Source organism: Coenobita brevimanus, chromosome 75 (genome assembly GCF_032717465.1).
Source record: "Coenobita brevimanus isolate Jiangsu-jjx chromosome 75, ASM3271746v2, whole genome shotgun sequence".
In the NCBI taxonomy this organism is placed as follows: Eukaryota; Metazoa; Arthropoda; class Malacostraca; order Decapoda; family Coenobitidae; genus Coenobita; species Coenobita brevimanus.
Genome location: NC_137028.1, coordinates 22464027 through 22488928, shown reverse-complemented (window position 1 = coordinate 22488928; position 24902 = coordinate 22464027). Strand labels below are relative to the sequence as shown.

General features: G+C 44.6%; 1 protein-coding gene across 1 annotated transcript in view; it reads left to right on the top strand.

Moving 5' to 3' along the window:
• Positions 1-24902, top strand: part of LOC145408089 (putative neural-cadherin 2) — a 171596-nt gene that overhangs the window by 21924 nt on the left and 124770 nt on the right. The window contains exons 4-6 of the mRNA XM_080278896.1: positions 7909-8024; positions 21266-21430; positions 23321-23458. Coding sequence (XP_080135022.1) covers positions 7909-8024; positions 21266-21430; positions 23321-23458 — 419 coding nt within the window. The remainder of the gene's footprint in view (positions 1-7908; positions 8025-21265; positions 21431-23320; positions 23459-24902) is intronic.

The following is a 24902-nucleotide window of genomic DNA, read 5'->3' as shown; positions in this document are numbered from 1 at the left end:
CCACTGCATCTGCCACCACCATCATCATCATCACAGCTGCCACCCCCACCATTGCATCTGCCACCACTACCATCATCATAGCTACCACCACCATATCACTGCATCTGCCACCACTACCATCATCACAGCTACCATCAACACCACCATCATCACAGCTACCATCAACACCACCATCATCACAGCTACCATCAACACTACCATCATCACAGCTACCATTGACACCACCATCATCACAGCTACCATTGACACCACCATCATCACAGCTACCATTGACACCACCATCATCACAGCTACCATTGACACCACCATCATCACAGCTACCATTGACACCACCATCATCACAGCTACCATCATCACCACCGCCACCACTGTTATCCCCACCACCATCAACATGACAGCTACCACCACCACCACTACCACTGACACAACTCTCAACACCATCACAGTTTCCACCACCACCACCACAGCTCCCACTACCACCATAACAGCTGCAACCACTATCATCATCATCACAGCTACCACCACCATCACCATTACAGCTTCTACCACCATCATCATCACAGCTACCTCCACCACCATCATCACCACAGCTACCACCACCAACACCACCACAGCTACCACCATTTTCTGCAGAATAAATTCGTTTTTTCATAGCAATAACGAAGTAATGGATATCGGAGTGTAGATGTACATTCTCTCCCTCTCTCTCTCTCTCTCTCTCTCTCTCTCTCTCTCTCTCTCTCTCTCTCTCTCTCTCTCTCTCTCTCTCTCTCTCTCTCTCTCTCTCTCTCTCTCTCTCTTTTCAAAGATACATGAAACTCCATAGAAATGCTCCGCCGCCTCCTCCACGTGCACGTATTGTAACACCAATGGGAACAATTTTTTCAGTCTATATGATACTGAAACCAACCCATCTGGGACCCAGTTCCAAACCATCCTGTCAAGTATCATCAAAATCCTTTCCAGTAATGGCTGTGCTACACACACACACACACACACACACACACACACACACACACACACACACACACACACACACACACACACACTGTAGCACCAGTCGAACAGGGCAGTACTCCCAAGGTTGATGCCAAGCTGGTGATACGGAGAGCTGGAGCTCCCGTTTCACCAGCCCTCAGGACTTGATCCTGACCATCTCCCTTTGCTGAACATTTTCAGTGCATTCATTTACACAGAGAGTAGGCCAGCATGCTCTCATAATACCTCTACCTTCAACTGTCTACACCACACTACACGTGCATAACATATCACACCTTCTATTCACGTCTTTAGTAATGGCCGCTGCAATCTTACTATCAAATGAGGTGGTACCTCGGATTGCCACCACCAGCAGGGTAGGGCTGGAGGCACAGGGTCCTCCCGGTCACCATCAAGCGACTGTGCCGGCAGCGACTGTTGCTATTTCGGGTAACGCTCGTCAGCGAAGAAGTGACAGTGCGGCCTTATTCTTTACCAACATCCGCAGCCTTACCACAGATTTAAACTCAGTTCATTTTTTCCTTCAGTCCATATCCCCTTTGGCCCTTTTCCTCACAGAACCACAAATCTCACCCTCTACCGATATATCTCCATTTTGTTTTCCAGGTTACCATCTCCTTACAAACTTCCGTAACAAGGGCGGCACCTGTTGTTATATCAAATCCCAATATGCAGTTGACACTATTTTAAACTTCACTTCATCCAGTTTTAATTACTCATTATATAAACTAAATTGTCAAAACATTACCAAATATATTTGTGTAGTTTATCGTTCCCCCAGTGCTTCTTCGGAACCCAGTGTATTTGATTCCATATCCACTCAGTTGAGTAACCTTGACATTGCCCTTGGCACCGAAATTACCATTTTGGGTGATTTTAACATACATAATGTTGAATGGTTATTGCATTCTGCCCGGACTGACGACGCTGGTCTAGAGTGCGAGCTGTTTGCGGAATCGTTTAATCTCACCCAGTTGGTAAAGTAAACAACCAGAATACCTCATAATCCTGACCATAATGCCCATCTCTTGGATTTATTCTTGACAAATAATCCAGATCAATACAGGATAGAAGTACTTTCGCCATTTGGATCCTCTGACCACAATCTCATTAGTTAACCCTCCCCCACCTCCCGGTCCTGAACCTGTCAGGGTGACCCGATGGCATTTTGATAGGGCAGACTGGGATGGATTTAGAAATTATCTTGCTGACATTCCATGGCAGTCTTTCTTCTCTAGTGATCCCAATTCTACCCAGTCCCACATTTGCGACTTAATACTAGCTGGTATGGATTTATTCATACCAAGTCAACAGTTCACTAAAAGATCGAACTCTCCAAAATGGTTTGATGGCAACTGTGCCAGAGCAACAGCCCAAAAGTCATTAGCATATAACTCTTACTTAAAATAAAAAACATCTGAATCACTCTCCCAATTTAAAATTGCTAGAAATCATGCAAAAGCTGTATTAAATCTATCTAAATCAAACTTTCTTCAAAAGTAAGCATCAAAACTACTTAACAACCCTAATGACAATAGAATATTCTGGTCAACTCTTAATTCTTTCAATAATAACTTTAACAAGTCATCTTCCATTCCCCCACTAAAATCTTCAGATGGCAACATCACAAATGACCCGCGTGGGAAAGCAGATATCTTTGCCAGTACCTTTGCCAGAAACTCTACCATAGACGATACCAGCCAGAATGTCCCAGTACTGGAACTTGATTCTCCCGAAATTGCCCCACTTAAAATACAGACAAGATACGTAAAATCCATCCTAGACAATTTACCTACCAACAAAGCTCCAGGCCCAGATGGAATTCCGCCAATTGTTTGAAAAAGTGTTCCCCTGAACTTGCCTCTGTCCTAGCTAAATTATTTAGACTATGCATACGTACTCCTTTATTCCCAAATTCATGGAAAGAAGCCAATATCCACCCAATTCCGAAGAAAGGAAGTTCGTCTGACCCCTCCGATTACAGACCAATAGCTGTCACATCTTCTCTTGGTAAGGTACTTGAAACTTTAATTAATAAGCACATTGTTAAACATCTTGAATCCAACAACTTAATTAGTGATAGACAATATGGTTTTCGTCACAAAATATTCACCATTGACATACTCAATCTCTTAACTCATACCATCCATCAATCAATTGATCTTTTTGGAGAAACTCATGCAGTAGCTCTTGATATCTCTAAAGCTTTCGACAGAGTATGGCACCGTTCTCTGCTGTCCAAACTCCCTTGCTATGGACTAACGTCTTTTGTTCCTTTGATTTCTTCGTATCATAGGGACAGGAAAATAAGAGCAAAAGTAGATGATGTACAGTATATTCCAATTTCCACTCAGTTAACGCCGGCGTGCCGCAGGGATCAGTTCTTGCGCCAACCCTATTTCTGGTTCATATTAATGATCTCTTATCTGTCACCCACAATCCCATTCACTCATACGCAGATGACTCAACACTACATAGTTCATTCACACTCAGACACCCGTTTACAACGTCTAATATCTCTGCCTCTCAATTCAGTACAGCCATCTCCATAATTCAAGATCTATCTACAATCAGTGAATGGGGACAAAACAACTTTGTCTCTTTTAATGCTAGTAAAACTAAATATATACAGTTTACTAATAGACAGATATTGCCAGATTCGTACATTACCTTCAGTGCTGCTAATATTCCCATCTCCAAAAGTATTGAAATTCTTGGCGTCTCACTTAACAGTGCCCTCAGCTGGACCTCTCATGTCAGATCACTTGCTAAAACCGCCTCAAAGAAACTTGGATTATTGTACAGAGTCCGTAATTTCTTTGCCGATGAGCAGTTAGCTATAATTTATAAGAGTCATGTGCGCTCTCAACCTGAATATTGCTCACCCTTGTGGAATGGTTGTGGAGAGGTTGCATTAAGACAACTAGACAAAATTCAGAACAAAGCTATTAGAATCATTAACAACCCTGCCATTACATATAAACTACCTCCCCTGCAAGTAAGAAGGAATGTTGCCTCCCTTGCATTATTTTATAGATATTTTTTTGACAAAGGCTCAGACGAAGTTGCGTCCATGGTGCCACCTCTCCATGCCTTCCCTCGTGCTACATGGGCATCTGGTAGCGCTCATGACTGGAATGTCACTCAGCCATATTGCAGAACTTCTGCCTATCAGAATTCTTTCATTCCCCGAACTGCATCTCTCTGGAACTCGCTTCCCCAGAGTTGTTTCCCTCCAAATTTCAACCCACAGCTGTTCAGGTCTAACTGTTACAGATATTTTATGAACAGAGGACACCAGTAATCTGGTGTATGGATTATTTTTTTATTTACTAATTTGTTTTTCCTTTCTCCGGTCTGTTATTTATAAACACACACACACACACACACACACACACACACACACACACACACACACACACACCGCTCGCTGGTGCAGTGGTAACGTTCTCGCTTGCCATCTAGTAGACGGGAGTTCGAGCCTCGCTCAGGTTGCGAAACGTTTCACTGACGAAGTAGGTGGTTACTGTCCCCCTTGAGCAAGGGGACGGGTGTGTGCGTGTGTGAAGGTCACAGCCTTGCCCTTAGATCGGACTATATGAGCTCTCAGCTCCCTTCCGGGAGGGTAAAAGCTGACGATCACGACCATCAGGTGATCCTGACCGACCCGGTGAATTACACACACACACACAGGATTATAGTATATTAGATATGTCTGACGTAAGACGGTAACATGCAGCTGGAATTTTACCTGCTAAGCCAGTGCCACCAGAACAGGACAAGGCAGGAGAGATATTACCTAAATTATTGTACTGTCACAATGCATTTATCAGAATTAGCTATGATACTGACAGGAATAAATCATAATGATTTAAATGAACAATCAGTAATGTATTCATGATGTCTGTATGCATTAGTCTGTAGTGTCTTGATAACTACAGATTTCCTTTAGTAAGCAGACTGAACATTGCCATAGTAAGTACTTTGTTCGTCCGTTGCAGGATCAAATTATTTGTCCCTCAATTTAATCATCTATGTGATCATATTTATGGCCACTTGAATTTTAGCCTCCCCTCCAACCCATCGAAAAATATCTCTAAGATCATGGTCAATTTTGAGTGACACACTGACGCCGTTTCACAATACTTCTTCTATAGTCATATCACTAGTTAGCTGAGCATCTGAAAGGTGTATAGCAGTACAATAAACTTTATCTTTTCACATGTATTATCTATCGTCATGAGGGAATCAGTCCTGTTTTAAATTTAAGGGCTATACATTATGATTACCTTGCCCTACAGAAGTTTATTGCATTCACGCATACCTTTCTATCACCGTCTTGCCTAATCCAGGAAGGTTGCTAATGTTATTGCAGTTCACCTTGCCATATCGAGTAGGTCTCCTTCCCGTGGTGCCCCAGGGTGATCGGATTAGGAACCCGCCAGGATGGAATAATCTTGTAGTCCGGATGGAGGATCTACCTGAGCATGCAAACGGACCTCTGCTCTCCCCATCTACCCGAAAAGAGGAGGAGGGCCGATTTTCAGCGGTGCTTTGGACCGCACATCGGGTCTAACGGAGATACACAGTGCTCACACGGCTTCTTACAAAAATGGAAACAATGAAGACAGTGTTGCAGTGCTTAGCTGTATACAGCTAAAGTGGACGTAATTACTGTCAAAAGTACCCATACTCTCGCTTTCTGAGTGTGTGTGTGTGTGTGTGTGTGTGTGTGTGTGTGTGTGTGTGTGTGTGTGTGTGTGTGTGTGAAGTTACAACTCGTCTTCTGGTCGTACAAAAGATAGGTGGCCAGGTGGGGGGGGGGGATGGTTGGAGTGGGTTGGTTAGTGGGTGGGTTAAAGGAGTGGGTAGGCTAGGGGAGTAGGCTAGGTGGGCAGAGTGAGTGGAATGGATGGATGTGATGGACGAGGTGGATGGGGTGGGTAAGAAGGGCGTAGTGGGTGGGCTGGTGAACGGAGTAGGTAGGGCAGGTGGGTGGGTGGAGTGGGGTGGAGTTGGTGGATGGGAGGGCAGGGTGGGTTTGGCACGTGGGTGAGTTGGGTGGGCTTTGTGGGTAGGTGGATGTGTGACTTCCCAGAGATCAGGCCAGGACATGAGCTTACTTCAATGGGTCAGTGTTTCGGTATATGGGTGGCTGGGAGAATATAGGTCCATTGGAGGGGAGATCTATGGGGTATTTAGGTCTATGGCTGGAATAGGTCCACGGGGATACGTCCTTCAGGGAATGTAGGGCCCAAGTGGAAATATAGGTTCAACTGGTAAAAAAAGGTTCATGTAGGAAATTATGCCAGTGTCAAGAAACAGCTCCATGTGGGAATTTGGTCTGTCCTTCATGGGTGAAAACAGATTCCAGGAGAACAATAAGCCCATGAAAAAAAAATAAAAATAATCCATGGAGAGAAAAAGTCCATGGAGAAAATTGATCCACAGAGAGAAAACTGATACAATATTTCCAACTGAGAACATGAAATAGGTTATTCGAGGGAAAATACGTCCATGATGTAAAGCAGATCCGTGAAAGATATGTTCAAGGGAGAAAATAGGTCCCTGGGAAAAATATCCACGGAGGGAAAAAGGTCTGTGGGGGAAAAAAGGTCTGTGGGGGAAAAAAAAAATCCATGGGGTAAAAATGGGTCCTGGGGGTAAAAAGGTGCACAGGGTAAAGTAGTTCATGGGGAAACTTGGCCAGTGGGGAAAATAGGTCTGAGATGGAAATGAGTCCGTGGGGGAAATGCGTCCATGAGGAAATAAGTCCATGGGAGAAAATGGGCCCAAGAAGGACAATGGGTCTATCTGTTTATCTATAGCCAGACGCCCTAACCCTGTAAGGGGTGGCCACAAACAAATCGTCCCCATGTCGCCCTATCCCTTGCCATTTCAATTCCCTCCCCCCAACTTATACCAAACTCTCTTAAATACCTCTCAACTCCGTCCCACCATCCCATCCTCAGTGCCCCCTCCCTCTCCTTCCCTCCACCTCATTCACAGACACTCTTCTCGTTAGTCTCTCACTCTCCATCCTCCACATATGGCCAAACCACCTCATTTATGGGTTAAAGGGATGAAAATGGGTCCGAAAATAGGTGGGTGGGGATATAACCTCTAAGGGATGTAGCGAGAGACGGTTTATGTGCTAGTTATAATCCTGTACCCTTCTCCTCATCAGTAACCTTTATTCGAAACATAACGCTGTTTTCTCAGGTTTGCTGTGTCTGTGCATAGGCGAGGTGGTCTGGTGCACGGGCCTGGCGTCAAGCTTGGGTGGGACGCGCTGAATGCTGATGTCTCCTGAAACACACACACACACACACACACACACACACACACACACACACACACACACACACACATAATAGTTTCATGTGAAATAGTTACTTGCTTATTTACTTCAGAACTGAATCTCTCTCAAGAACTTCAGGGACATAATCAAAGTTAATATGCAAAAATATACTATAATAGAAATATTTTCGTAGCATAATCGACCTGGTAGTGAGATTGCAATGCTGATGATATCTTGACGTTATTTTGCTCCCTGTGAAAGTGTGAGTGTTTAATGTAGGGTACGAGGATAGTTGAGGGCAGGGTGGCCCTTACTGTCCCTAATAGGCAGCGCATCTATCGGTCAGTTTCAAGTTTCGAGCTCTTGACAACAGCTCCTGGTTGGAGGTACAAAAAGACGTTGTCACTCCACCAGCTTCCAAAAGACCAGGCTCGAAAGTATGGGGGCTACAAGCTGGGCATGTTGCTTACTCTTATAACTTTTTGTGGCTGAAACAGTTTAATGCGTAGGTGCTACACAACAGAATTCTGCTTAACTGTTTGCACTGCTGTCAAAATGTTCCGTAGAATTATTAATTTACTATCTCCTGATAAATTACCAATGACCAGGAGGTGAGGTGCAATACAGCATCACGGGCGGCAATAGAGACGGCTTGTTCACCATCCACCAGCACTCCGGCACCATCACCCTCGCCGCTACCCTCGACTATGAACAACAACAAAAGGTCAGTTAGCCAGGAAAGGTTGGCTACGGTAATACAAACCTCGTTTTCATTCAGATACAAAAATAATACAGAGAACAACAGTTCCTTGAAAACTTGTTTGCTTGTCATTGCACCATCATCGCCATCATCTTCTCTAATCTTCATATGTTTATGTATGTTTATGTGTGTGAAATAATAAATGTCTGTAAAAATCTGTTTCATTTTACTTAATCTGGTGTTAATATAGTACAGTTAATTCCTAGACATAAGGCGTAATCTTTTTAGTTCACAATGTCTGGCTGTTTGTCTGCCTGCTACGTAGGCCACAGTTTTCAAGCTACAATGTTAAGTATTTGCATGGTCTGGGTCAGAGGAGGGTCATGTGAGCCCTATGAACACCGAGTGGCTTCGGGAGGAGTGGGATGGCACTTCAGTGTTGAATCTACATAGTTCCAAAGTCCCTGTGGGAGTACCTTTTTGTTTCCTTCTCCGATGCAGAACACTAAATGAATTTCAAAGTAATGGATTTCAGTAGTATTTAGTGCTATATCTAATACATCTAAACTTACCGTTAATTATAAAGTATTTTTCTGTCATTAACAATGATATGGTACTCAGTATTTATCGCTGTTGCCTGCAAAAAATGCTGCATGGAACTGCTTCACGACTATGACATTACGTTCCCACAGTCGCATTGCAATATGTACTAAACTATTCTCAGCTATGACATTATGTTTCCACAGTTTCGTTGCCATATGTACTAAAATAATCAAATCTGAAAGAAACTTCAGTTAACTATATGCATGTATTACACAAAAATCCTTCCATCTCTATTTCATCCAGAATCATTAGCAGTCTAGTCTTTCGTATCACCTGTCCCCGATGCGTTCGATATCAAGGAGGATTTTTCGTCATTATCATCATCCTCATCATCATCATCATCTTCATCATCATCATCATCATCATCATCATCACCATCATCCAAAACTCCTTTTTTCACACAGGAATGTGGTGAAGAAGAGTTCAGAGAGGCAGAAAAGACTGACATTAACTAAAGTCTGCGTAACTGGATGGGCTACACTCTCATTCACTCACCATTAAAGAGCCCTGAATCTTAACTCCACCTTACAGGCATATACACCCACATTACTCTCTTCAGGCCTCCTGTCAGCTAGAGTTAACCAAAAGACTACCACGTCACAGGGAAATGACAGGGGGGGCCGAGGCCTTGTTATGCTCACCTCCGTACAAAATTCTTCCATCCAGCTCTATCTGCTGTCGGTTGCTTAGCCTCGTCACCGTCCATACTGGCTTTCTAGATTATTTTTACCACATCTGTCCACCTACTTGGCCCACCACCCCTCTCACCTTCAGACTCGACAGTATCGATATGCAGGAGTATATTCACAATTAAACACACAAATTGTATATACAGTAAACATTCTTTGGGGCCATTGCATCTTATAATGATTTTCAGCCAATGCTACTCTCTGAAGGAATGACACAGGCTTTCTTACTCTATCACTGTCTTTTACAATCAAACTCTGACACTACCTAAGTTTTCATTTAATTTTGCGTTTGTCCGTGTAGGTTTTTATGCGACAATACAAGACCTGAAGATGTGGATCACAGAAACCACTGACAACAATGACTTAGATGTCTGCAAAGTGTGTGACACGAGAGTTTGTGATTGGAGACTAAATATGGATTTGAAATTAACTGAGGCACTCTCGGTACTCTTTTTAATATCAAATGGTAAAGGTAATTTTTTATTGTAATTTATACGATGTGTGACTAATGTTATTTCAGTTATCGGACTTTGAGCAGTTTTGTTTCTGTAATATGTTCAGCAAATCAAAGGATTCAAAATAGTCATAAATGACTTATTACCGTAAGCTTACGTAATGAACAACTTACTAAGTTCGTTATTTCTTATTCTGATTACCAGGATTGCCTTTGAGCTCTCAGCTGGGACATTTATGTAATCCACTTTAGGCTATTTCAGGTTTTAAAATTATGAAAAAGTTATAGAAAATTACAAACTCTTTGGAACATGTCAGTATTTGGTATGTAATATTTTGTAAAAATGCCAAAATTAGCGGTAGCTGGCAACTCTTAACGGCGTGCGTGCTGGTGGGATAAGGTCTGTCTGGGCCTGGCCGGCCTGCTGTTTCAGGCTGTCTTCAAATAAGGTCGTGCCACCCGTGACTTCCGTTACTCTTTCCTTTGAACTGTTCAAAAAAGGTTATAGGCTGTGTTAAAAGGAAACTGCTGCATCTAAATGCAGACAGTGAAATATAAGTATTCCATATTCTCTGCTAGAGCTGTAAACCATTAATCAGTCCCTCATCTAAATGTCCAACCCTGGAATCAAAGGCAGTTATGTTTATTATGGAGACACTAACGTTAATATGTTGACCCTGGTTATCGTCTGGCAGTGACAGTAACCTACAACTAATTAAACAAAAAAGTGTAACGCAAATGCAGACAGGAGAGGGAGCATATTTATACACCTTCAGGTTTGTCATGTCGCGTAGACAAGCCAGAAAGTTAATCAAAGGCAGCTCAGTACATCAAGGCTTTATTCCATCCAGGCACAGCTGAGATACACTAGCAAAACACTGTGGCTTCTCCCTCACTACAACTCAACTCACACTGTTTACTGACTGACTGTCACTCACCAACTCTCTGACTGACTGCTCCATCCCTCACTGACTTCCTATCACTGTCCCACTCTACCCCACAAACTCTGTCACTGTCTGTTCCTCACTGAATAACTGACCAACTTGGAGTTGGGACAGTCCCTTTAAATATCTCCCAACTCCACCACTAGCACAGCACAGAATATTCTAGAGCCTAGGAGAGAACTCACTTTTTCTCATCCAATAATGAATATTCTGGAGCCTAAGAGAGAACTCATACTTCCCCGTGTAATAATGCATTTATATAAATAATACACAATAACAGTAATGAAATAATTCCAAAGGCAAGAGAGAAAAAAATAAAAAAGACATGTCAGAGTTTCCAGAATGTTCCTAACATATCCAGATATCAACCACTAACCTAATCCCATGGCACAACACGGCCCCTCCCCCAAAATTGTTTCATCCCCGACACAATCACCTAATCTTACCTACTGTATGTATGAGAATATACAAGATAAATTTCCAGGCAAGTGGATCGTCACCATCGCCTCTGCCATCTAGGTCCCACAGAGTCCAGAGCACCCTCTTTTCCCGAACCATCCACCAAGTCATCCCACTGTACCTGCAGAGGCTTGATTGTCGAGTGAGGGAATCCTGACCACCTCCATGCCCACGGCTAGAAGACCTGGATCACCAGTGCTGTCAATGACTCGGTCACTCTCTTGCGCTCTCCTTTCATCTCGGGTGTCCGCAGGTCCCTTTGCTTTACTCCAGTTGTACTTTCCAAGTCCATGATATCTCCACAGACGGCTGACATGGACGATCTTAAGCCTGGTTCTTCTCTCCCCTTTGATCTTGTAGGTCACATCTGACAGACGATCCACCACCAAGTACTGTCATTCCCAGGAGCACTGAAGTTTGGGAGGCTGGCTCTTCTTCTTCTGGCGGCTGTTGGGCCACACTTAGTGTCCTGTCCCAAAACCACTGTGGCTAGCTCTCAGGTTGTACCCCTGCTTCATGGCCTCACTGGAGAACTTCAGCATCCATCAAAATTTGACAGTGCACCTCACCCATTCTTTTCTTCAGACTTCGGGCAAACTTGGAGGCTTCCTTTGGGAGACCTTCGTCTGAGGGCTTTCCAGTTAACAAGTCTTCTGGCAGCTGCAATTCAAGCCCAAATATCATATACACCAGACAGTATCCAGTAGTCTCATGGACTGCAAACCTGTAGGTCTTCAGCAGAGCAGGCAGCTCATGGCCCCACTCTGTCTGCCCTCCCACACAACGCTTGGCCAGCTTCTGCACCAGCATCCAGTTGAATCTTTCTCCCCATCTGACTGGGAATGCAGTGTTATAGCCCTGATCTTTCAAATGTCCAGCAACTTGCAACACTCGACAAAGACTGCAGACTCGAAATTCCATCCCTAGTCTGAGTGGGTCTCCATTGGAACGTCAAAATGGGAGGAAAATCGTTCCACCAGCACCCTTGCAACAGTAGTGGCCTCCCGGTCTGGGGTGGCATAAGCCTCAGGTCATTTAGTGAAACAGTCCATTGCTTCACAGATGTATCTGTTCCCAACTGTCATGAGAGGCAGAGGTCCTGCAGTGTTCACTGTGACCCTCTCCATCAGAGAGCTTCAGACTGGTACAGTTGCAGTGGAACACACATGCACTTCTTGGGTCTCCTCTTTGCACAGCAGACATCACATGCCTAGCACTACTCTTCACACCCTTCCACATACCAACCCAGTACTACCTTTGACACAGGTAGTTCAAGGTCTACTTCACTCCCAAGTGTCCACTGGTTATGCTGATATGCCTCTCCTCCAGAACTGGCACCTGCAACTTCTTCAGCAGTACCGTCAGCCAGTAGCTGTGAAGTTCGTCTGGAGTTACTCAACAGCGCTACAGTTCTCTGTTGTCCAGCCACAGAATATCTGACTGAGCCAGTAAGTCTTGGTGGCAGGAATCGACCCAGAGATCCTCTCCCACACTAGGTGCACTGAACCTTGGTTCAGGAACTCTCCAAATGGTTGCCAGTCTTGATCCTCCAGCTATGGCTTTCCCATATCAGTTGCAAGGTTCTCCAACTTAAGTACCTTCATTGTTTCTACCTTCTCTGAGACTGCAACACAGACTCTGTAGAGGACATGGTCTCCAGCTCAAGCTGTCAGCATTTAAATGGATTCGTGTGGGCTGGTGAACAATCGTGCAGTTTTGCTGATCCAGCTTTCCAGTCCACCGAGCTAGTTGTTCTTCAGTGTTCATCAGGGACATCAGCCACCTCAGTGCAGCATGATCATGCAGATTATGAATCCTGACCCATGCAAGCAAGGGTTGGAAGTAGTTGAGACTCCTCACTGTTGCTAGAAGTTCCTTCCAAGTAACAGTACTTTATCTCCTTTGCATTGAGCTTCCTTCTGTAGTAAGTCACCACTTTTTCTGTATTGTCAACTTCCTGGGAGACCACACCACCAACCCCGACATCACAATCTAAGATGAAGGGTCTGGAAGGGTCCGGATACATAAGCGCCAGCATACATCTCAAAGCCTCTTTCAGTTGCTTGAAGGAATCCTCAGCTGACACACTCCACGAAAATTTGTGCCGCTTCTTTGTCAACGAGTGTAGTGGCACTGCTATGGTGGCAAAGTTCATCACAAATCAGTGGTAGTAGGAGCACAAACTCGGGGAACTCCAAAGCTCCCTTACACTGGCTGGCACCAGCCAATCCCTCACAGCAACTACTTTCTCAGGGACAGTGCACACTTCTGACTCACTCATGATGTGACCAAGATATTGGACTTCCTTCTGAAACAGGCAACACTTTTGGGAACTATGCATTAGGTGTGCGGTTTTAAATCAATCGATGACGTCAGACAACAGTTCTTGCTTGAAGGTCTTGCCAAAAACGATCACATCATCCAGGTAGATCAGGGCCGTCTTCCAATGTAGTCCTTCCAGTATACTTTCCATCAGTTGCTCGAAGGTGGGCGTAGCATTACACAACTCAAAGTGCATAACCTTAAACTGCCAGAGCCCTTGGCCGTGTGAGAAAGCCGTCTTCTCCTTATCTGCATCTGCCATATTGACCAAGTGGTACTGTCAAGAACCACTGTCAAGAACCACTTTGCTCCAACCAGAGCATCAAGGGAGTCATCTATCCTTGGCTGACAATAGGAGTCCTTGATAGTGATATCATTGAGGCTCCATCCTTTTTCTTCACCAGCACAACTGAAGATATCCATGGATTTTTGGTTCTTTCAGATCGGTCCTGTCAGCATAGATCTTTCATGACTTTCTCCATCTCCAGGCAGGAGGCTGGGGCTACTACCTTCTGAGGGGCTTGCTTTACTGGTTGATGATCACCCATGTCAATGTGATGTTCCACCAGGTTAGTACATCCCAGGTCCAGGTCTCTTGGGGAATATACATTGGCATACTTCATCAAGAGCCTTCTCAGTTGCTCCATCGCTGGCTTCTCCAGATACTGGGCAGTCCTGGCAAACAGATCTCGCAACTAGATGGATAGTTATTCCATGCACTGCTTGGTGGCTTCTGATCAACTTCTTGACACAACCCCACAACTGTGCCTTGTTGTATCTTCTTAGGACGAAGTGAAAAGTTCACTATGATGATGGGTACTTCTTCTGCCATAGGATCAACTAAAGTCCTGCCCACAATTACTCCCTCTTCTATCATGCCATGACTCCTGTACCCCACTAATCCCAAGGCAGTGTGCAGCATGCCCATGACCTTGCAGGGCAGCAACATCTCTGACTCAGGAAGGATAACTGTAGTCCATCTGGTCGTCATTAGTATATTTCCATGCTCCACGGCACTCAGTGGAACAATTTTTCCCCATAGCCATATTCGCATTGACTGAAGTCATGCAGGCCATGGCAGGACACCAGGTAGACCAAGCCTAAGGATGCAGGGGTCCTCGATATCAGCAACAGACACATGCAGAGTCTCTTCCTTCCCTCCCAGCCGTACCCTGACTCCCATTAGTTCACTAAGCTCAGCGCAGCACTCTCTGACTTCAGACAGCCGCTGCAAAGTCTCTGGAAGCTGACAATGACTCCACATCCAACCGCACCAAAGTCTTCTTAGATCCAGTGTTGATGACCATTTAAGTATGCTACTCTTTCAGTCTCACCATCCACCTGGTAACTGGCTGAAGTGGCTCTCTTGCACAAGGTCACATGTGGGATAGTCATGGCATAGGCTGGCTTCTGCCCTGTTGCACCTGCCATCCTTAGTTTCCCTTTTGAGGGCCCTCTTCTGTCTGCTTTTGTTGGGTCCTCCATTTACAGTCCTTTTCAGGTGTCCCTGTTGTTCACAAACCAAACACTCTGCTCTCTTATTGATTTTGCTTTTGTCATCTTCTTGATCTCTCTTCCCCTTGTAGTAGCGTTCCTTTCAGTGTCTTATCGCAGTAAAAACATGCTCCTTTAAAACTACCCATGCTCTTCACTGAGCCCTTATGTGTCTTGAAGCTGGTGCTGAAGTCAGTGTGTAAGCTTGTTTAGCTGGACCTGTATTAGGACTTAGACTCAAGGGCACTGGTCAGGGCTTCCTGCAGACTTACTGGTTTGACCTGCTTTACTTGAACCTTCAGCTGGGGGCTGTCCAGGGCATTGATAAACTGTCCCAAAGCAGCACATTAGGAAGTCAGAACTGGCTCCTGGGTAAGCTTTATGAACCACATTCTGTAGGTCCTGGGCCAGTTCTTTTTGAGGCTCTCCTCTTCCCCAGTAAGAATCTGGAACTGGGACCTGAAGACCCACCTGATGTTTTGTCCCATACCTCTACTCCAAGGTCTGTGCCAGCTTATTGTTGTCAACCCATTTTCCTTCGTCTACTCGTAGCTGCACAAGGGCCTCCACAGCAGAATCCTTAAGGCTGATGGCCAGCTGAACCACACACTGCCAGTCATCCCACCCATTGTGTCCGGCCAGGAGCTCAAACTGGGCGTGATATGCCTCCCAAGAAACCTCGCCATCAAAATCCTTAGGCTTTTTCTTCACTGACACATAAATAACGCCTTGGGCAGCACTATTGTGATTTACAGGGACATCTTCAGTGGCCTTGGAGTTCAGCATCTGGCTGTCCCCCTCTGCACACCTGTCACTGGCACCCAAAGCTTGAGCTGGGTGTAGACTCAACCAAATACTGTTCAAGGACATTTACCCTGTTACTTACTTTCTGTATTTCACTTCTCACATTATCCTCCACTATACAGGAAACCTCTTCCCTCACGTCTCTTACCTGGTCGCGTATTCTCTTCACCTCGCTCTACTGTACACCACCATTTGTTGTTGCTTCAGTTTCCTGGTCACATCCTGCAGCTCCTGACACCACTTCTAACGATCCTCCTGAAACACTTGAATCCGAGCTTGGCTTCTTTCTTCAAATTCCTCTCGTAGCTAGAGAAACTCCTGTCCTGCCCAATTAGCTCTTCCTCTTGCATGGTGTGTTTGGGTTTCCTTTTGTTCTTCGTGCTGTGCTCTCACCTCTGTGAGTATATCTTTCTTTTGTTCTTGCTGTGCCCTCATCACTGCGAGTATGTCTCTCTTTTGTTCTTGCTCTCCTTCTTGATATTTCTTTTACTCTTGATACTTCTTTTGTTATTCTTGCTATTTATTTTGTTCTTCTTGCTGTTTTTGTTCTTCTTGCTGTGCTTTCAATACTGTGAATATTATCTGGCAGAGATATGTCTGCCATTTTTGTAGCCTATCCACGCATCTTCATCTCTTAATACATATCCCCACGACACCAAATTGTTACTCCTTAGGGTTCATAGACACACTGGGCATGACGCGTAGACTAAGGCTGCTCACCACTTCCAGGCACAGCTGAGATAAACTTGCAAAACTACTGTGGCTTCTCTCTCTCACGCCACCTCACTCACTACTACTAAGCTCATGCGCTGTCTGTTCACTGACTGACTGACTGTTGCTCACTGACTCTCGGACTAACTTTTCTGTCCTTGAGTGATTACCTCTTACTATCTGACTCGCTCACTAACCCTGTCACTGTCTGTTCGCCACTGACTAACTAAACAACTCAGAGGCGGGACGGTCCCTTTAAATACCTCTGACTCCGCCAGTAGAGCAGCAGAGAGTATTCTATAGTCTAGGAGAGAACTTACATTTCTCACACAATAATGCATATTCTAGAGATTTAGTGCCAAAGAGAGAACTCATATTTTCTCACACAATAATGCATATTGTGCAGCTTAGGATAGAACTCACATTTTCCTGCACAATAATCCATTTAAATAATACACGATAACAATAATGACGAGAACTAATTCCTAAGGTAAGAGTGAGAGAAAAAAATGTTCTTCACAGCTCCAGATATACATCAACCTAATCCTACAGCATAACACTTAATTTCTAGAATGTTCCTAACATCTCTAGGTATAAACCACTAACCTAATCCCATGGCACAACAATATAAAGCAAAAAATCCATTAATCTATATATACCCAGACACTATAATCCTGTAAGAGGTGGCCGTTTGTCTTTGAGTTAGTTCTTTTACGGGGAGGGACACTAACCCTCCGCCAACCCATTTGTTGACACGTAGGGAACTCGTATGGGTTGGTTATATGGTTACACGGTTACCACCCAGCTCTGTAAATGGTTTTCCGGCTTACAGGGAACCATTAGGCTTGTCATTCAATGTAAAGCCACCTGAAAAGGAAAGTAGAGTGATAAAAAGTGACAGGAAAGATGAGATAAATAGCAAGAGAGAAGAGCAAACACAGAAGAAGAATGATAATGGTGAAGGAAGAAGTAGGCAGCACTTTATCAAGCGAGTGGATGATGGTGGCCACCACTTACCACAAGATACAAAAAAAAAAAAAGTACAATTATGTCTTCAGTATAACCATCGAAACGACAAATGTCAGGATAATGATTAATAATAATGCAGCACATCAACAAAGCTGATATCCCAGTACGTTTTATTTAGCCAAGGAAACTCCTTGGCCCTGAGAAGAGTACGTGAGAGTTCCAGTTCAAATAGTTCGATCCGTTCTTGCTCGTTTTTTCACCTGGTTATACAAGCGTCCCTTTACCCGCTCCCTATCTTCCGAAAGAGGGACGGTGGGCTGCGGGAGAAAGGCAGTTTCAACATCGAGTCAAAGTTTCAGATGAACCTGAGACCAGAACAAGTACAACAACGATACAGCATTTTACCTAGAGGGTCTGGTGGGTGGTAGGGGTGGCACTTTGCTTTATCCTCTCACTCTTACGTTTTAGGCAAATTTGAACCTGGGGGTAGGGGGGGTTTTCAAGAATACTCCCCCAGTATCCCTGCTTGTCGTAAAAGGCGACTAAAAGCGTTGGCGGAGGGTTAGTGCCCCTCCCCGGAAAACAACTAACTAAAAAAACAAACAAGAAGCCTCGGACAAGGACTGACCAAACGATGACGACCCAGGACCGGACAAAGGACTTGGTAATGAGTACATGGAATGTAAGAGGAGCGAATGATGAGGTGAAAGAGAGAGAGATTGTCCAGGTGCTTGAGGGTGCGAAAGTGGATGTATGTGGAATAACTGAAACAAAATGGAAAGGAGAAAGTGTGAGAGAATGGGAGTATGGATGGGGTATATGTGCAGGAGTAGATGAGAATGAGAGGGCAAAGGAAGGAGTATGTATAGTTGTGAGTAAAAGATGGAAGAGGAGCATAAGACAGTATGGATCAGTTGGGTCAAGGATTGTGTGGGTAAAGTTGAAAGTTGGAATACAAATGTGGGCGATTGTGTGTGTGTATGCGCCAACGCAAGATCGTGCTAGAAGAGTGAGAGAAGAGTTCTGGACAAATGTGGAAGTGTGCATGGAAAAGTTTGGAAGGAATGAGAGAGTGTTTTTGATTGGTGATATGAATGGTAAAGTTGGTAATGTGAAGGTGGATGGAATAGTTGGTGAGTGGGGTGTGCCTGCTGAGCTAGATGAGAATGGGAGTGCGTTAGTGGACATTTGTGCTGGGAGGGGGTTGGTGATAGCCAATACCCTCTTCAGGCATAAAATGATCCACAGGTATACATGGCGAGTGATGAGAAGGGTGGGTGGTGAACTGAATGAAAGGAAGGCAATGATTGATTATGTGTGTGTGGATGAAAGGATGCGAAGATGTGTAAAGGATGCAAGACTGTATAGAGGTTGGGGGAGTGGACTTTCTGACCACTACTTGGTGGTGGCCAGAATTAGGATGCAAGTAGGATGGAGGAATAGAAGAAGGGAAAGACGAGAGGAAGGAGTAGTTGCAAGGAGAGTGGAAAGGTTACAAGAGGATGAGAAAAAGGCAGAGTATAAGAGAGAAGTGGAGGAACGATTGGGCAAATATGAATTGGAGCAGATGGGAGACGTGGAAGGTGTGTGTAAGATATTTACAGAAGAAATATGTGCAGCATGTGATGTGGTGTGTGGAAGGAAGAGAAGACGGAGGGGGGTGCAAGGAACAGCGTGGTGGACTGAAGAGGTGAAACAGGCTGTGGCACAAAAGAAGAAAGCATACAATGAATGGATGAGAAATAGGGGCGTGGAAGAAGTTGAGAGGCGGAAGAGAGAGTTATATGTGGAAAGAAAGAGAGAGGTGAAAAGATTAGTAAGAGAGAGTAAGAAGAGAGTGGATGAGGAATTTGGAAGGAATTTGAGTGTAAAGTGGAGAGACTGTAAGAAAATGTTCTGGAGAGAAGTGAAAAGAGTAAGACAGGGTGAAAGTGAAGTTAGCAGGGGAGTGAAAGATAAAAATGGTAGATTACTAGTGGAGAAGGGAGATAAAGTGAGCAGATGGAGAGAACACTTTAAGGAATTGTTGAACGTAGAGGATGGAAGTAATGTGAGTATAAGTGGCTGGGGAATGGCTGGGAGAAGGAGGGAGGTGAGAAGACAGGAAGAAATCAGTAGGATAGAAGTTGTGGAAGCAATGAAGAAAGTTAAATCGGGGAAAGCCCCAGGAATCGATGGAGTGTGTGGTGAAATGCTGAAGCATGGGGGAGAGATAGTAGTAGAATGGATGTGGAAGATGTGCAGATTGGCCTGGGAGGAAGGTAGAGTCCCGGAGGATTGGAAGTCAGGTATAATTATTCCCTTGTACAAAGGAAAAGGGGAAAAAGAAGTGTGTGGTAATCATAGGGGCATTTGTCTTCTTAGTATAATAGGAAAAGTGTATGGTAGGATACTTATAGACAGAGTTAGAGAAAGAACAGAGAAATTAGTTGGAGAAGAACAGGGAGGCTTTAGGAAGGGAAGAGGTTGTGTAGATCAGATATTCATTCTTAGATCTTTAGTGGAAAAGTTTCTAGAGAAGGGAAAGAAGTTGTATGCAGCTTTCATGGATTTGGAGAAAGCATATGACAGGGTGGATAGACAAGGATTGTGGAAAGTGTTAAGAATATATGGAGTAGATGGGAAGTTGTTGAATGCTGTGAAGAGTATGTACGATGGTGCGAAGGCTGCAGTGCGTGTGGATGGTGAACTAAGTGAATTTTTCTCTTTGAAAGTTGGTTTGAAACAGGGATGTGTCATGTCTCCATGGTTGTTCAATCTGTACATGGATGGGGTAATAAAAGAGGTACAAGGTAGGGTAATGGATGTTGGAGTGGCCCTGGTGAGAGAGGATAGTGTTTGGAAACTCCCTGTACTGTTGTTTGCAGATGATACTGTGTTGTTGAGTGAAGACGAAGGGGAGCTGCAAGGCTTGGTGGATGAGTTTGAGAGAGTGTGTAAGAAACGGAACCTAAAGGTGAATGTAGGGAAGAGTAAAGTAATGGTCTTTGAGAGAGGTGAAGTTAGTGAATGTACAGTGAGGTTGGATGGTGAGGAATTGGAAAATGTGAGTACGTTTAAGTATTTGGGTAGTGTGATGAGTAAGGATGGAGGTTTGGAGGGTGAAGTGCTTGAAAGGGTACAGCAGGGAAGAAAGGTTGCTGGTTCCTTGAAAGCATTGATAAGAAACAGGGAAGTTAGCATGGAAGTGAAAAAGTTACTACATGACAGTATTGTGATACCAACTCTAACGTACGGAAGTGAAGCTTGGACATTGTTGGCAGGACACAAGTCAAGAGTGAGAGCAGTGGAAATGAGTTATTTAAGAGGAGCCTGTGGAGTCACGTGGAGAGACAGGCTGACAAATGAGGATATAAAGGAGCGTTGTGGTGTTGATGTGGATGTGATAGGAAGCGTTATGGGGAACACACTGAGGTGGTTTGGCCATGTGGAGAGGATGGAGGGTGAAAGACTGACGAAGAGAGTGTATGTGAGTGAGGTGGAGGGGGGAAGAGGGAGGGGGAGGCCGAGGATGAGATGGAGGGATGGGGTGGAGAGGTATATGAGAGAGGGGGGTGAGTTGGGAGCAGGGCAGTGAAATGGCGGGGGACAGGGCGACTTGGAGGCGATTTGTTTGTGGCCACCCCAAACGGGATTGAGGCGTCTGGCAATAGATAGATAGATAGATAGACTCTCTCTCTCTCTCTCTCTCTCTCTCTCTCTCTCTCTCTCTCTCTCTCTCTCATTGTAATTAAATATATCTACTGTACAATACAAAACACAAATTAGTCTCCTCTTTTCGCCCTGCCTGCTTGGGTATGTGGTGTGGTGGTGCAGCATGAGTTGGTGGTGGCAGCAGAGAGCGGCGGTACCAGTGTTCACGCCATAGTGCAGGTGCGAGTGAGGGACGTGAACGACAACCCTCCATACTTCCTCCACCCCAACCCCAAGGTCACCGTCATAGAGGAGGACGACAGGGACCTTCCAGCAACCATAGCCAAGGTCAGCAAAAGAATGGGTCGGGGCCGAGGGAGATAAAAGACATGAGGAACGAGGGACAGTTTATGAAAAAAAAAAAAAAAAAGGGGGGGGAAAGGTATGACTGGGAATGAAGGGCAAGGGATGAGTTGAAATGATGAAAGTGGTGTGTGAGGATGGAGGGATGGGGACGGATGGGGATGAAGGAAAATGGATGTTTGGAAACTGAAGGAAAGGGATGAACGGGAAGGAAGGGAAAGGGATAAATGGAGAAGAAAGGAATATGATCTGTGGGAACGAGGGGCGAGGGACGGTCATGAATAGCAAAGAAGAGAGGGGAGAGAAGGGAATGGTAAGTAGGCACAGAAAAGCTGGATAAAATGAACAGCTTTTCCCGTTGTGATGGTATAGATAGACAGATGAGTACACAGACAGACAGATATGTATATATACACAGTACAGATAGATTGATGCATACATACATAGATATACACATACATGCATAGATAATGTGTGTGTGTGTGTGTGTGTGTGTGTGTGTGTGTGTGTGTGTGTGTGTGTGTGTGCTTTACCTCCTACCAAGATGGCAGAAGTTATTTGTCGTCTAATATTTCTTAAGTAGTCAGCCAACGAAAATTCGAAATAGGCAAAGAAAATCTGCCAGCGATCCATATACAAACGGGTAATTAACGAAATGTGTATCACATCTCACCTCGACAGTTGTTTACGTACCCCATCCAAAGGCGTTCACAATTCTGGCAATAAATATACTTAGGCTGTCTTTCGAAAATATTCTTTAATATTATTCATGTCTGTATCTAGTCATCCATTAACATAAGGTCAAGGATCTTCTGTTTCTAGACTGCTTATATTCAAGGATAAAAGCTGACATTCCCACTACAAGTCCTTCGGTTGTACAGCAAAAATAAAATGAGGGAAGGTCTCTATAGTGGTGTTGACAGGCGGTTTGGAGATGGTGTTGACAAGTAGGGTGGCGTTGACATGCAGGTTGGAGGTGGTGTTGACAAGTAGGGTGGCGTTGACAGGTGGTTTACAGGTGGTGTTGACAGGTAGAGTGGCGTTGACGAGTGGTTTGGAGGTGGTGTTGACAGGTGATTTGGAGGTGATGGTGACAGGGTGGTGTTGACAGGTGGTTTGGAGGTGGTGTTGACAGGTAGGGTGGTTTTGACAGGTGGTTTAGAGGTGGTGTTGGCAGGTAGGGTGGTGTTGACAGGTGGTTTGGAGGCTGTATTGGCAGGTAGAGTGGTGTTGACAGGTGGTTTGGAGGTGTTGTTGACACGTAGGTTTGAAGTTGTTATCGAAACACGTACCGGTGTTGGTAGATGTGGCAGTGGTGTTGATCTGTGTGATAGTGGTGTCAAGAAGTTTACTGGTGTTGATTTTGTGGTAGTATTGTTGATAGATAAGGTGGTGTTGATGGTTTTGTGGTGGTGACAGGTGTGGTGGTGTCGATAGTGGTGACAGGTGTGGTGGTGTTGATAGGTATGGTGGTGTTGATGGTGTTGTGGTGGTGACAGGTGTGGTGGTGTTGATAGGTATGGTGATGTTGATGGTGCTGTGGTGGTGACAGGTGTGGTGGTGTCGATAGGTATGGTGGTGTTGAGAGGTAGTGTTGGTGGTGCTGACAGGTGCTTTGATGAGAATTTTGTCAGTTGGTGTGGAGATGCTATTGACATGTGGTGTGTGGCAGTGCTGTTGACAGGGTAGTGGTGTTGAGAGGTATGCTAATAGTGCTGACAAGTGTAGTGGTGGTGCTAACAGGTATGGTGGTGATGATTGGTGTGACAGTGGTGTTCACAGACATGACGGTGGTGCTGACAAGTGTGGTGGTGTTGACAGGCGTGTTGGTGTTGACAGGTGTGGTGGTGACTGGTATGGTGGTGTTCTTGACAGGTGGTCGTGGGTGATATTGACGCCAGTGACCGCGGCGGCCTGGCCTACAGTGTGGGTGGTGACGGTGTGGACGACCAGCCTCCAGGGGACGCCTTCTTCACCATCAACGCCAGGACAGGGGATCTCATTCAGCTCAGGGTAAGTCCTTGGGTCGCTCTGAAATTTCTGCCCGATGAGTTCTTTATGATGGACGATTTCAACCTTATTCTGTGAATGCTTTTCTTTTTTTTTTCTAGGCATTTTTTAATGGCAGTTCCTACCGTATGCTCCTTCATTAGCGAGGACATTACAAAATTAAAATAGTCTTCGTAAATAATAACAGACGATTCCAAAAATGTGTCAGGAGGTTGAGTATTAATATAACATTGTTTGATCCATTCGAGGCACTATACTCAGTTTTTTTGTTTTTTTTTTTTTTTTATCGAGGCGAAGATGCACTTGACAGATCGCTGATGATTGGCTGAATGCAACATTACTTCATAATCTCTTTATTATTAATTGACAACATATATCTGATGAAGAAATTTGGGTTAGTAAATGCTATTCGGACATGTTGCATTCAGCCAGTTGTCACCAACCGATCAAGTGCATCTTCGCCTCAATTAAAAAAAAAAAAAAAAAAAAAGAAAAAAAAAAAAAAAAAATGAGTGTAGTGTTTTGCAAGTAATAAATCTCAACTTTGGGGGCTTGATCGTTTCAAGAGCTTCATTTCATCAGTTTTATCTATCTTGTGCTTCGAAATAAAAAGGTTTCAAATAGTGAAAAACAGTTTGGGGTACGTGTACTGATGTTCCTTGTATGTATCCTCTTGTGCAGTGTAGCCTTCCAGTCTCTACAGCTGTAGTAATTACCAGAATGTTCAGACTGGTAGCATACACGCTTCTTTGTTATTTTCATGGGTTGATAGTCCTCCCGTTTGTCTCCTTAGTAGATTATATCACATCAGATATTTAACGATGACATTATTAGCTGGGTGGACGGCGGCAAATTCTGCCATTTGTGTGTGTGTGTGTGTGTGTGTGTGTGGGTGTGTGTGTGTGTGTGTGTGTGTGTGTGTGTGTGTGTGTGTGTGTGTGTGTGTGTATCCATCCATCCATCATCCAATCTTACAATGCCCCACGAGGAGCGTAGGGGCCCAGGGCTAGGCAGTTGGTCCCGACATTTAAGATGAGAGTGACCAGCCTCATTCATCCCTGAGTGGCATTACATGAGCAATCAACCCCAACCACCCCTTGGATACAAACCTTCACCGGCTCAATCCGATTGGAGCGCAATAATTACCCACTAAACCACCAGGCGCCAAAATTTGGTTATATGGTTACCACTTAGCGTAGTAAATGGTTTCCTGGTGCACAGGAAACCATTTGGCTTGTCACTAAGTATAGAGTCACCCACAGGCTGAAGGAAATGGAAAGAAGGAAGGAAAAAAAGACAGAAGAAGGAGTGTAAAATCACCTGTAGGCAGAAGGACAAGGAAAGAATGAAGGAAAGAAAGACAGAAGAGAATGGAAGGAAAGAAGGATGGAGAGGAAAGGGCAGACACCTGAGAGCAACACTACATCGAGTGAGTGGATGGTGAGCG